General features: G+C 44.4%; 1 protein-coding gene across 2 annotated transcripts; it reads left to right on the top strand.

The window, feature by feature from the left end:
- Positions 1-233: 233 nt before the first annotated feature.
- Positions 234-13,291, top strand: sik1 (salt-inducible kinase 1). 2 transcript variants are annotated; one of them, XM_036975048.2, is made up of 11 exons: positions 234-587; positions 1,240-1,439; positions 1,635-1,751; positions 3,950-4,013; positions 4,369-4,530; positions 5,141-5,265; positions 5,402-5,525; positions 5,767-5,993; positions 8,106-8,826; positions 8,969-9,164; positions 9,277-13,291. In XM_036975048.2, exons 2-11 carry the CDS (start codon positions 1,287-1,289, stop codon positions 9,854-9,856), a joined length of 2,469 nt encoding a protein of 822 aa, XP_036830943.1. In that variant the 5' UTR covers positions 234-587; positions 1,240-1,286; the 3' UTR covers positions 9,857-13,291. The 2 variants fall into 2 exon arrangements, with proteins under 2 accessions (XP_036830943.1, XP_090086398.1); XM_090230272.1 differs by lacking the exons at positions 234-587; positions 1,240-1,439; positions 1,635-1,751 and adding an exon at positions 1,889-1,944.
- The last annotated feature ends 1,518 nt before the right edge of the window (positions 13,292-14,809 follow it).

The following is a 14,809-nucleotide window of genomic DNA, read 5'->3' as shown; positions in this document are numbered from 1 at the left end:
AGCCCAAGCTCGAGCTCCGCTATACAACAACAGCTTGGGAGGAAACATCACGTGGTGACACATCTCCGGGACTGACGTCATCGCCCCCATCTCCAAGCAACCTCTCCATCAGCACTCGCGTCACCGCGCGCCGAGCCGCACGGTTGCCTGGCAACCTCTGCCTTGCGCTTGCGCCCAGGCTTGTGCTTCGCTCGAAGTTCTGACGCGAGTGTGACGTTAATGAGGTGGGTATCAATTTGTTAGCCTATAGCAGCGAGAGAGGAGGAGTTTCCCATGAACACTGTGGCTGTCTGCATTCCACAGGAGCGCACAGGCAGACCGAACAGTGCGGTAGCCGGGGTTGTGACCGGCCAAATTAACCTGTAAATAGTTCTAACTGATACGGCTGGCACACTTTAGTGTACACTTCAGTGTACATTTATGTAGATATTTCTTTAAAAGAAGGAAAATAAAAAAAGTGAAATGCTGTTTTTCATTATACTTTTCTCATATTTACTGCAACTAATATCCTTATAGAATGACTTGTATAGCTGTCTGTAACAACCGATTAAACTGTGAGAGGAGCTGGTGCACCTACATCCAATAAGGTAAGACACGGCAATGCTCTTATGATTCTTTGGAAAAATCTGGTTTGTATTTCAAAGTGGATCTATAATGGACATATATAATAATGTTTTATTTATTTATTGAGACCGTTTTTATTTGTTTTACTCGGGCAGCCTGTGTGCGCGGAGCTGCCATTGCCATTTTCTTAACACTTAACAATTCTGTATTGTGTGTTATGTTATAAATGTCTACATGTCTATTAAGCATAGACTTTTCATATTTGGGCATGTTTAGTATGACGCCAACGCTTCAAAAGACGTATTTAATAGAATTAATATATGGTTAGAGCAGTATTTCAATTTAGTGCAAACTTGAAGATTTGACAGACATGAAATGATGTGCTCTATCTTGAATTATTTTGTGCATGATGATGCAATGGAAATGTTAATTCAGAATCTTTGCGTTTTTTTTTATAGTAATTGTGGAAGAACTACGCCTAGTTAAATGTGTAGCCTAATGATTATAATTATAACGTTATTATCAATAATGACAATAATACATTGATAATGTAATGCATTAGGCCTAACAAATGATAACACACAAATAATAGGCCTACAATAAAAAATAAAACAATGCCATTAATCATAGACGTATGCGCATTTGATATTTCAAATTTGTACTTTTGTAACGCAGGTACTACACACAATTTTTATCCTATCCTTTGGAATATAATAATCATCATGGTGATCATGACGGAGAGCAGCCAGGGGGCCCAGCCCAACCATACCCAGGGAAGGCCTCTCCAGGTCGGCTTCTATGAGATCATAAGCACGCTGGGGAAAGGAAACTTTGCCGTGGTCAAACTGGCAAGGCACAAAGTCACCAAAACACAGGTCAGCATCCCAAATCTTTCATTACCAATGGTTCCATGTCATATTTTATTCATTTCTAAATCACACGAACACATCTGAAAAGAACAAAAACATTTGGTAGAATCATATCAGCCTCTCACAGTGCATTTGTCCTGGATATAGTAGACCTTATCGTGTGTTTACAGTTTGCTGTGTTGGTTGGTTGTCCACTGCCAGGTGGCCATAAAGATCATTGACAAGACGAGACTAAACCCATCCAACCTAGAGAAGATCTACAGGGAGGTCCAGATAATGAAGCTGCTTAACCACCCCCATATCATCAAACTCTACCAGGTGTGTGTTGTTTCTATTATGATCCACTGTTCCACTGGGGGGGGTCTGTTATTTTAGGTGTGTTGACTGACACGCTATCCATCATGGATATTGCTGAGTGACTGGGCTGTGTGTTTGGCTATGTGTCCACAGAGAGACACAAGAGCTGAGTGGGTGCCGGGGACGAATAACACATGCACAGTAAACAAGAGAGGTAGAGGGCCTATTATTTGTATATATTTTTTATTTGACCTTTATTGAACTTAAAGGACAAGGAGTAGGGATGGACGTGTGGTGGCTTGGAAGAGATGAAATGTATGGCTGAAATGGAAAGGAAGGTTTCACTGTTTGTGTTATGGTACATACACTGGGTTTATACACACACACGTCTTTTTTCAATCAGCAGTTTTCTGCCCTTTGTTCAGTTCTGTGCTGTTTTGCTGGTTTTGAGGATTACTGGATGTCCGGATTTAAGAGGGTGACTGCTGAGGGATTTAAGAGGGTGACTGCTGAGGGATTTAAGAGGGTGACTGCTGAGGGATTTAAGAGGGTGACTGCTGAGGGATTTAAGAGGGTGACTGCTGAGGGATTTAAGAGGGTGACTGCTGAGATTGCGAAATTGTGTTCCCTTCCACACCCAAAATCCTGGGGAAAGATCTTATTAGAAGGTCCCCCCCTCTCCCACACACACACACACACACACACACAAACACACACACACACACACACACACACACACACACACACACACACACACACACACACACACACACACACATACATACACGCACACGCACACGCACACACAACGCTTTGAGTTGGACAGGAAAGCCTGATGTGTCATATGTCTTCCAGAGGACGAGCCACCACTGTGAGCAAATTAGTACTGAGGGATAGTCCTCCTAAAGCTAATCAGCATTTCCAATCAGGGCTCACAGGGCCAGATCTGACAGTGCTGCTGGGGAAAGCCAGGGAAACTTCTCACTTAGGACGAGTCACTGGATGACTAATGGCTCTGAGCCGGGTCGTCCCCCCCCCCCCCCCCCCCCCCTGTGACACCCCCTCATCTGCCCACTGAGGGGGAGGTGTAGTGCAGTAAAGGCAACCTTGTGATCCGGAGGTCACATCCTCTCCCTCTCATCCTTCTGTTACACTAACAAACAGTGGGGGATTGGAAATGAGGCAGACAATTGCATTGAAAAAAGCCACAATCTATTTGCAATATTAAAGCTGATGCACCACCACCAAAAAAAAAAACTCAAAAACAACACCAAAGTATTGAACCTCGACCTTTAGATATGCTGACCTTTAGATACTGAATGCTCTTTTGTGAACAAAATGACACTTTTTTCTACTTCTGGAGATGACCACAGCCTGTTGTCTATTTCTCTTTCTTTCTTTCTTTCTCTTTCTTTATTTTTCTCTCTCATTCACACACTCCCCCACACACCACTCTTCAAGGGGCCAGTATGAGGGGCCCTTGACGTGCCAGACCACTTCCCTGGAAGCCTGTATGACATCAGCAGCACCTCTAGGGTGAGAAGGACAAAGAGTGGTGCTCATCTCTCTCAGACGAAGACTAGAGACTATGTGGAGCGTCTGTGTATCCCTAACCATTACGGCTGCCCAGGACCTCTCTGTCTCTCACGCAGTTAGAAAAATTAAAGAGAAACTGGTTTGGAAATTAAACGAGGCTTTGAAATGACTGCCATTGTTGTTGATTCGTGACTTAGCTAGCGTTAGGTTTTGGTTTATTGAGTCCTGGCAGTGATGTTAATCAGGCTTTCATTCCTAAGAAGTGGTAGTGACACAACATTCCCAACAACAACAACTGGTGACAGACAACACAGTTTAGTGGGAACACGGGTTTGAACTGTTGTGTGTGTTTTTGCCTGTGTGGACTCTTGTTCGTATCGTGTTCGTGTCCTATAAATAAAGAGCATACAGGAAGTGCCTGTCATCTCTGTTATGCAACAGTTCATATCATGGAAAGTCAGCATGCCCAGTGTGTGTGTGTGACAGAAGTTATGGAACAGGAAGGGGGTAGTGTGGTCAGAGGAAAATGAAGGTTGCCAGAAAATGTCCCCAGTGCTCAGTCCTGGCTCTGCTAAAACACTCACGGAGTGAAAAGTTCTCTCTCCTCACGTCATCACGGTATGTTTGTGTGTGTATACTTTTAGCTAACTTCTCTTCTATGTCTCTCTTTGTGTTTCTCTTAGGTAATGGAGACTAAAGATATGCTGTACATTGTGACAGAATACGCCAAAAATGGAGAGATGTTCGGTGAGGATCAAATAAAATATCCCTTTGTTGTAACCTGTGTTGGGCACAGTGGAGGCTGCTGAGGGGAGGATAGCTCATAATAATGGCTGGACTAGAGTCAATGGACTGGTATCAAACACATCGAAGACGTGGTTTCCAGACGTTTGATACCAGTCCATTGACTCCATTCCAGACGTTATTATGAGCCATCCTCCCCTCAGCAGCCTCCACTGGCTGTGCAGTATCTTTTTAGGTAATAAAAGGGGTAAAATAGATATGAAGTTCGTCCCTCACCCAGGATGTATAAATGGTTTAGGCATCTGAGTCTAAAACGCCCTTTCTCTCTCTCTCCCTCTCTCTCCCTCTTGTCCTCCAGACTACTTGACCTCAAACGGGCGCATGAGCGAGGACGAGGCGCAGAAGAAGTTCGGGCAGATTCTGACGGCAGTGGATTACTGCCACAGGCACCACATCGTTCACAGAGACCTCAAAACTGAGAATCTACTGCTGGATGCCAACATGAACATCAAACTGGCCGGTGAGTCTGTCTGGGAGATAACACGAACATCAAACTGGCCGTGAGTCTGTCTGGGAGATAACATGAACATCAAACTGGCTGTGAGTCTGTCTGGGAGATAATAGATAGCAGACTCCCCTCTATCCTTTATGGTTCTCTACGTGATTCCCAGACTTCTTAATCTCTCTACTGAAGAGAATACCTGCATCACTGTAATTAAAAGATTGTTACTGGGTCTGAGTGCTAATGAATTGCCAACTGCCAAGAACTAGAAGGTTCTTTATGGTGAAATAGCAGGGTCATAGCAGGCCTGATCTGATGCCACAGAGAGCCAGGGTGACAATCTGTATTCAGTAAACACACACACACAAACAAACACACACACACTGCCAGAAAGCAAGACAGTGCCCAGCGGGTCAACCTCAGTGCCTCATTGTGGCAGGACAATCAGAGCTCTGTGTCAGAGCCCAGGGTGATATTAGCTCAGATGCTATCTGGCCTTTTATCTGTCATTATGTGATTAACATTACGCAATATCAACAAGAAAAAACTCTGTAGCCAGCAGGGAATACAGGACTCAAACAACCACGAGTTTCACAAACTAACCAATCTCTTTCTCCTTCCCGTTCAGACTTTGGATTCGGTAACTTCTACAACGCAGGCGAGCCCCTGTCTACGTGGTGCGGCAGCCCCCCTTACGCAGCACCCGAGGTGTTCGAGGGGAAGGAGTACGAAGGGCCACAGTTGGATATCTGGGTAAGGGCTGACAGGGAAACTGTACACAATGTGTTTTGAACCGTAGTTCTACCATCTTCATGTCAAACCAATGAATAGTGAAGTAAAGGGAGAGGCCATTTGTTGACGTTCTCCTCCTGGTGTCTCTCCTCTAAAGAGTCTGGGTGTGGTTCTGTACGTTCTCGTGTGCGGTTCCCTTCCGTTCGACGGGCCCAGCCTCCCTGCTCTCAGACAGAGAGTCACAGAGGGGCGCTTCAGAATCCCCTTCTTCATGTCTCAAGGTACCCATCACACCATGGCAACCACACAGTGACACATTTCATAGTGTGATTGAACTGATACATTGATTGATAAAGTGACTGGTTTATATTATATAAAAGCATATGCTGTAGCATCAGACTGACCTTGCTTTCCCTTCTATCGCCCTCCCTACCTCCCTTCTCCCTCCCTATCTCTCCCTCCCTTCTCCCTCCATTCTCCCTCCCTCCTTTCTCCCTCTTCCTCCCTCTTTATTCCCCGCAGACTGTGAGAACCTGATCCGTAGGATGCTGGTGGTAGACCCAGCTAAGAGGATCAGTGTGGCCCAGATCAAGCAGCACCGCTGGATGCTGGCTGACCCCACAGCTCTTCACCAGACCCTCAGCATGACCCTTCCCCTCACAGACTACAACTCTAACCTGGGGGACTACAGCGAGCCTGTCCTGGGCATCATGCAAACCCTGGGCATTGACCGCCACAGGACCATTGAGGTGAGTGGCTTATTGGTTGATGTGTTAATTGGTTGATTGGTTAATTGGTTTATTGGTGTTATTGTCCTAAAAGGTGGATTAGAGGAGGGTAGGAGTGAGTGGAGCTGGGCCGTTATATAGGTTACAGGTTATAGGTTATGGGTTATAGGTTATGTGTTATAGGTTATGGGTTATAGGTTACAGGTTGTAGGTTATGTGTTATAGGTTATGGGTTATAGGTTACAGGTTATAGGTTATGTGTTATAGGTTACAGGTTGTAGATTACAGGTTATAGGTTATGTGTTATAGGTTATGTGTTATAGGTTATGTGTTATAGGTTATGGGTTATAGGTTACAGGCTGTAGATTACAGGTTATAGGTTATGTGTTATAGGTTATGTGTTATAGGTTATGGGTTATAGGTTACAGGTTATGGGCTATAGGTCACAGGTTATAGGCTATGGGTTATAGGTTATGGGTTATAGGTTACAGGTTGTAGGTTACAGGTTATAGGTTATGGGTTATAGGTTATGTGTTATAGGTTATAGGTTATGGGTTATGGGTTATAGGTTATGTGTTATAGGTTATGTGTTATAGGTTATGTGTTATAGGTTACAGGTTATGGGTTATGGGTTATAGGTTATAGGTTATAGGTTACAGGTTATGGTTATGGGTTATAGGTTATAGGTTATAGGTTATGTGTTATAGGTTACAGGTTATGGGTTATGGGTTATGGGTTATAGGTTATGTGTTATAGGTTATGGGTTATAGGTTACAGTTTGTAGGTTATGTGTTATAGGTTATGGGTTATAGGTTACAGGTTATAGGTTATGTGTTATAGGTTATAGGTTACAGGTTGTAGATTACAGGTTATAGGTTATGTGTTATAGGTTATGTGTTATAGGTTATGGGTTATAGGTTACAGGTTGTAGATTACAGGTTATAGGTTATGTGTTATAGGTTATGTGTTATAGGTTATGTGTTATAGGTTACAGGTTATGGGTTATGGGTTATGGGTTATAGGTTATAGGTTACGGGTTATGGTTATGGGTTATAGGTTATAGGGTATGTGTTATAGGTTACAGGTTATGGGTTATGGGTTATGGGTTATAGGTTATGTGTTATAGGTTATGGGTTATAGGTTACAGTTTGTAGGTTATGTGTTATAGGTTATGGGTTATAGGTTACAGGTTATAGGTTATGTGTTATAGGTTATAGGTTACAGGTTGTAGATTACAGGTTATAGGTTATGTGTTATAGGTTATGTGTTATAGGTTATGGGTTATAGGTTACAGGTTGTAGATTACAGGTTATAGGTTATGTGTTATAGGTTATGTGTTATAGGTTATGTGTTATAGGTTACAGGTTATGGGTTATGGGTTATGGGTTATAGGTTATAGGTTACGGGTTATGGTTATGGGTTATAGGTTATAGGGTATGTGTTATAGGTTACAGGTTATGGGTTATGGGTTATAGGTTATAGGTTACGGGGTATGGGTTATAGGTTATAGGTTATGGGTTATGGTTATGGGTATTAGGTTATGGGTTATGGTTATGGGTTATAGGTTATATGTTACGGGTTATGGTTATGGGTTATAGGTTATAGGTTATGGGTTACAAGTTACAGGTTATAGGTTATGGGTTATACAGATCACATAGTACCACAGGAATACAGTATTTGGAGTATACTGTAAAGACTGAGGTAGTGGGGTTGGGTACTGGGTTGAAAGTGGTGGGGCTTTGAGACAGTTAGTCATGTCTGGCAGTAGAGCAGGGTATGTTATGCTGCCTCCCAGGCAGGCACCACAGTCAAACACACCCTGGATCCCTGTACACCTGGGGGACTTAATACTCATTTTGTAGGGAGAATTAGGGGGATAACTGGCATCTGCTTTTAAAGCCTGACACAGTTAGCGGTGAGTAGATGAGCTCCAACAGCAGTCTCTCATGAGATCAGTCTGGGTGAACGCAGTCTGACGGGCTACAGACCTATCTGAGAGAGAAATATATGTAGAGAGAGTGAGAGAGACAAACAGGGAGAGGAACAGTGAAAAGCTGGCTAATACAGCCCCTTATATTATGATACCCTTTGGACCAAAATGGCTGACTAACATGTCCTTCTGTTCTGCCCCAGTCTCTGCAGAGCAGCAGCTACAACCACTTCTCAGCCATCTACTACTTACTGTTGGAGAGGATCAGGGAGCACCGAGCCCAGCAGCTCAGCCGTCAGTGTGGACCCTGGAACCAGAGACCCAGGAGCACCTCTGACTCCGGTACCCCAGAGGTCATCATGGAGGACAGCTTCAGACCTTCAGCCTACCCCATTCAATGCAAGAGTACCCCTCCCATGCACGCGGAGATGGAATATGACCAAGGTGCATTGTTCCAACGTGTGGTGTTCCCGGTGGAAGCCAGTCTGAACCGACTGCTGTGTAACCGCTCCATCTCCCCCAACAGCCTGGTGGAGACCAGCATCAGTGAAGAGGTGCGGCCCCGCGACCTGGAGGAGGAGGTCACACACACCTGCTCGGCCCTCGTCCTGCCCACCACCACCTCCCGGCGACACACCCTGGCCGAGGTCTCTGCTCGCTTCCACCAGTGCAACCCCCCCTGCATCGTTGTCAGCCCCTCCGATGGTGCGTCGTCTGACAGCTGTCTGAGGTCCTCGTCCACCCCCAACCCCGCTCTGCACCCCGCTGTAGGTGGCCTGTCAGCCGTGCTGGCCATTGGGACTGAGCCTGGGGCACTGGTCCCCGCCGATAGCCCACCGGCCCTCTCCTGTCACCTCCTCCCCCAGGCTCAGGCTGCCAGCTTCCAAGAGGGCCGCAGAGCCTCCGACACCTCCCTGACACAAGGTATGGATGATGTCAGTTTATAGCCATTAGGTATGCATCAGTCCCATCATCCTCATCATCATCATTACTACAGAGAAATGTATCAGTCACATCATCATCTAACCAATCGTCTGCCTGTCTCTCTCTCTGTGCACCTCCCCAGGTCTGAAAGCCTTCCGCCAACAGCTGAGAAAGAACACGCGCACTAAAGGCCTTCTGGGTCTGAATAAGATCAAAGGTCTGGCGAGGCAGGTCTGCCCTCCGACCTCCGACCGCAGTAGCCGTGGCACCTGGGGATCATTAGGCCCCACCATCAGTGAGCACCGCAGCATGCTGGAGGAAGTTCTGCACCAGCAAAGGTAAGAGGGAGACACACACAACCTTACACACGCACCTGCACATAAATACAATCACAGACACGTAGTCACCGTAAGTGTCATTCTAACCCCACCTCTCTGTCTCTGTTTACAGGATGCTCCAGATCCAGCACAAGCCCCAACCTCAGCCTCCTTGGCCAGCACCTACCCAGAATCCCCCGCTCTTCCTGACCCAGCAGCAGCCCCCCTCCCCCACCTCAGTCTTCGCCGCCCCCTCCACCCTGTTCGACAACCCCGCCCCCTCCCTCCTCCAGGGGGAACCCCAACACACCCTGCCCTCCCACCAGAGCCCCCTGGCTCTCCAGCATGCCTTCTGGCAGCAACCTCTGGAGTTATCTTCACCCTCCTATGGCTCCTCTTCCTCCTGCTCCTCCTCTTCCTCCTGCTCCTCCTCTTCCTCTCTCTCCCCTGTGGGTACTGCTGCTTACCTCCTCGAGGCTCGACTGCACATAAGCCAGCAGTCCAGCCTCTACCTCGAGACCAACCTCTACCACCAGACCAACCCCCAGGACCAAGCCCAGGACCAGACCCAGGCTTTCACCAAGGGCCCCTTCCCCCTCATGCCTATGCAGGGGATGTGGAGTCTGGATTCAGCCTCCGGGAGAGAGTCTGAGATGCAGGAGCTGGGCTGCGGTGGACAGCAGCAGCTGAGAAGCTGTGTGATGGTGAAGTAATGGGGGGAAAGAAAGGAGAAGCAGAAAACAACAACTTCTTATTGGAACAGAGTGATTGTTCTGCATGAGGACAAAATGTCCTGGTGATGTCATCACTGATGGACAGGAAGGGTAAGCGCTTTTTGACAGTGGGAACAGAACTTTGAGACGTGGAGCTTCTCACAGACCATCAGATGATGAGCAGATGACGACAGATCAGATCCTCTAAAAGTGTGAAAAGAGAACAATTGGGTAGAAAAACTGAGCAAAGTGGAGATAGATTTTTTTAAACTGATGCAAGTCACAAATCTACACTCTTGAACAACATGCAAACACACATCTAGTTGTGTGTGTCTGTGTGTGATCACATAAGCTGAGAATTAAGCAATAACCAAACTCTGGAGTGACGGCTCTGAGGTCTCATCCGAACCCCCAGAGAAGCAATAAAGGTCTGGGACCCCCTCAACACAACAGGGGACCTCCGTTCCTCTCCTTTGTCCCTGATGGGGACCCCAACTCACCCCTGTCCCGCTGGGGAGGGGTGAGTGAAGGACTAGTCTTGAAACCCCAACGAGGACTGGTATCAATGTACCATACTAGATCATTTAAGACCTATTTCAACAGTTTCATTTTTATTTTTTTCATCAAGTTTGAAAACAGGAGGATCCAGTCTTCCTGATTTTGTTTTGTGTTACTTTTCCAGTTTTGCTCACTGTATATAGACCTTAATTACTTATTACTTATTGTTTTCACTTAATTAGAAAAGACCAAAGTTATTTCTTTATTTTTACTTTGTTTGTCTTTTGGAGAAGATATGACTTATTGGTCACATACACATGTTTAGCAGGTGTTATTGTGGGTGTAGCGAAATGCTTGTGTTCTTAGCTCCAGCAGTGCAGTAATATCTAACCATACACAACAATACACACCAATCTAAAAGTAAAAGAATGGAATTTAGAAATATAGTAACATTAGGAGTAGGAGTATATTGGTGTTATAATTATATATATATATATACACACATATATATATACACATATATACAGTACCAGTCAAAAGTTTGGACACACCTATTCATTCCAAGGTTTTTCTTTCTTTTTACTATTTTCTACATTGTAGAATAATAGTGAAGAAATCAAAACTATGAAATAACACATATGGAATCATGTAGTAACCAAAAAAGTGTTAAACGAATCAAAATATATTTTATAATTGAGATTCTTCAACGTAGTCCCCCTTTACCTTGATGACATCTTTGCACACTCTTGGCATTCTCTCAACCCTTGAATGAGTAGGTGTGTCCGAACTGTTGACTGGTACTGTATGTATGAGCGCATATGTGTGATGGGATGAATAGACATTGTGGACAGTATGTAGATATAATATGTAGTATATCTGAAGAATACGTGGATAGAATAGTATATGTACAGCAATAGTTGAATAGGATGGACTTGACTAGAATACAGTATACACATATGAAGTGGGTAAAATGGGATATATAAACATTGTTAAAGTGACCAGTGTTCCATGTCTGTGTACATAGGGTAGCAGCTTCTAAGGTGCATGGTTGAGTAACCGGGTGGTAGCTGGCTAGTGACAGTGACTAAGTTCAGGACAGGGTACTGGTGGAGGCCGGCTTGTGATAGCTATTTAATAGTCTGATGGCCTTGATGGCCTTTCAGTCTCTCGGTCCCCGCTTTGATGCACCTGTACTGACCTCGCCTATTTTGTAGCCATCCTACAAACATGCAGTATCATAACTATTCTAAACTTCCAAACTTTCTTTGAAGACAATGTTATTGTGATTTCACAAACTGTGATTTGTTTGTGCGAGATTCTAGCTGAGCTTATACTGCTTTCACCAGAGAAGAAACAATGACTTGCTGTGTGACTAAAGCACAATAGGTACTGCTGTTAGCAAGCAGTGTGTGCATGCGTGTGTATGTGTCTGTGCACCTTACAAAAAGGTTGATTTTCAATTAATCATTTCTACTCATGTATGGTTACTTTCTACTCATATTCCCTCTGTATGTATGTCATTTTATATGTCTCAATTTGTCAATATGTAAGACCCTGAAGACCTATGAGCATGATGTCATTCCCTATCAGGGGAAAACATTTACATTTCAGTTGTTTAGTAGACCCTCTTATCCAGAACCACTTACAGTAGTGAGTGCAACCATTTCCATAACAAAGCTTTACCCACTATACTTTTCACCTCATATGGGCTACGTGTATGCTACATGATGTGGTGCTTTCACACAGCCAGAACAAAGACTTTGGGACTATAGTGCAATATTTCACATTGAAATGCAGAAGAAATGAGAGATAGAGAGATGACATAAGATACTACAGTAACTGCCTGCTGGTGTTCATTCGATTGTTGTTTTTTTTCTTTTTGTGTGAATGTACAAGGTTTTCCGACCTTCGTAGGGAGCTAGCTGAGTAGAGCAGGTGGTAGGTGGCTTCTGTTTTTTGTTGAACATAGAAATGCATATGTTTAGGAGAAAGGACCCAAACCATTTCACAGTGCTTTCCCTATCGACAACATGGTTGCCTGCTACTGCATGATGGCAGAACTCGAGATTAGCCAAAGAGAGAACAGCGGAGTAAGAGACTTTCCTCTGTGAAAGCGTTGACTCAAAATGTTGCTTTCATGGCATACTCTGTGTGGTTCCTGCTATGAGAAAGCTGCTTCTGCCACTAGATGCTTATGCAGGACCATGGCTGTATTTGTTTATGTATTTTCTAAGAAATAGAAAAGTTGTTTCAATGAATTGTCTGTAGGTGGTAAAGGTACAGTATCTAGATAGAGTTGTGCACAGCATGTTTGGGTTTATGTGTTAGGCCTATTTATGTGTGAAGTGGTCTCATTTTGAACAACATGTTGAAGGGGAAAAGTGTTTGAAGCCTGAAGCTAAAATGTTGTTTGATAGATTTCTCTCTGAAAGAAGCATTGTTAATATTTCTAAATGACATTTCATTTCGGCTGACTGCACTCACCACCAACACTTGTGCCTTCTTCAGAACAAACACCATACCTTCAGAGAATCCCTGCTTTTCTCCAATCAGCACACAGTGAAAACCGGTGGACCCGCCATGGGCCAGACACTCATAAGACCCAGTTTTCATACTTTGATTTAACTTGCTGTATTAAAGAAAAAAATAAGCATTGCACTTTACAGTGAATATTTCTCATTTCTGAAATAGGTTTTGTTTTTCCTGTTAGTTGAGAAAACTGGTCACAAACGTAGTTTGACTGAACTATTGAAACACTAGTAACATTTTACATCTGTAAGATGTCCTTTTTGGTAAAATGTTGGATGTGAAGAAATATGTTTTATGATTTTCCTGATTTGCTACTTGACTGTGTGTGTGTTTGTATGAATGTTATATAGAAAGATTGTTTATTTATGTGGCTATTTATTTGAATAAAATTCACTTCCTAAACATAAATTCCAGTTGTTCATCGTAATTTTGTGTAAATGTCATTAGTCACATAACAATACATGCTAATATTTATTAATTAAAAGTAGGCTGATCAACAGCCACTATAGTTGATGTCAAATCAAAATGGATGACATGGAGAGCTGAAGCAGAAAATGTTCCCAAGAAAACTACTTCGAACGCCACATTCTGAAAGCCGACAAGAAACACATCGTCCTCTTCACCTGCTGATGATGCACATTGATGATGTTCTAGCCCTCTCTGGTGACATTCTAGCCTCCTGTGATGTTGTTCTAGCCTGCTGTGAGGATGTTCTAGCCTGATGTGATGAAGTTCTAGCCCTCTGTGATGGTGTTCTAGTCCTATGTGATGATGTTCTATCCCTCTGTGATGATGTTCTAGCCATCTGTGATGATGTTCCAGCCCTCTGAGATGATGCTTGAGCCCTGTGTGATGATGTTCTAACCCTCTGTGATGATGTTCTAACCCTCTGTGATGATGTTCTATCCCTCTGTGATGACATTCTAGCTCTCTGTGATGATGTTCTAACCCTCTGTGATGATGTTCTAGCCCTCTGTGATGATGTTCTAACCCTCTGTGCTGATGTTCTAACCCTCTGAGATGATGTTCTATCCCTCTGTGATGATGTTCTATCCCTCTGTGATGATGTTCTAGCCCTCTGTGATGATGTTCTATCCCTCTGAGATGATGTTCTAACCCTCTGTGATGATGTTCTAGCCCTCTGTGATGATGTTCTAGCCCTCTGTGATGATGTTGTAGCCCTCTGTGGTGGTGTTCTAGCCCTCTGTGATGATTTTGTAGCTCTCTGTGATGATGACGCTGGGTGATGATGTGATGGTGACGCTGGTTGATGATGTGATTGCCCTTGATGACCCTGCTGTGTGTCTAATACCCATAAGGCAGCGGACAGTGACAGATGTCTGATGGAGGACAGGGACACATGTGTGGGAGGGTGGAAGGGGACACGACAGTGGGCAAACCAATCATGATTCACACATCCTAAGTGGCCTATCTGGTGCTAAAACCACTCAGACTAAGTGCTAACACACATTTAAATACACTCTAATCAACAGCTAACAAGCTGTGACACAGACATAGTTACAAACACCTGGGCTGATGAGCCTCTTATGAAGCAGATTTTATCTAACCACAACATGTAGAATGATAGGAAGAGCAAAAGCAAAACACTTGTTTTTTCCCTCTGTGTGTGTGTGTGTGTGTGTGTGTGTGTGTGTGTGTGTGTGTGTGTGTGTGTGTGTGTGTGTGTGTGTGTGTGTGTGTGTGTGTGTGTGTGTGTGTGTGTGTGTGTGTGTGTGTGCCTGGTGTGTTTGATAGGAATGCTGTGTATTAGCGATCAGGTCACCCTACCAACCGTCCATCACCATCCTGCCGCTGTGGACACGACCTTGTACTGACTAATGAACTCGCCATCACAGCTGTGACGCTGTGTTGGCCTGAGTGCCTGTGTCTCTGGGATGCTGTGTTGGCCTGAGTGCCTGTGTCTCT

Source organism: Oncorhynchus mykiss, chromosome 3 (genome assembly GCF_057628025.1).
Source record: "Oncorhynchus mykiss isolate SJ-2025 chromosome 3, ASM5762802v1, whole genome shotgun sequence".
Classification (NCBI taxonomy): Eukaryota; Metazoa; Chordata; class Actinopteri; order Salmoniformes; family Salmonidae; genus Oncorhynchus; species Oncorhynchus mykiss.
The sequence above is the reverse complement of the archived record's forward strand: the minus strand, read 5'-3'. Positions and strand labels throughout refer to the sequence as shown.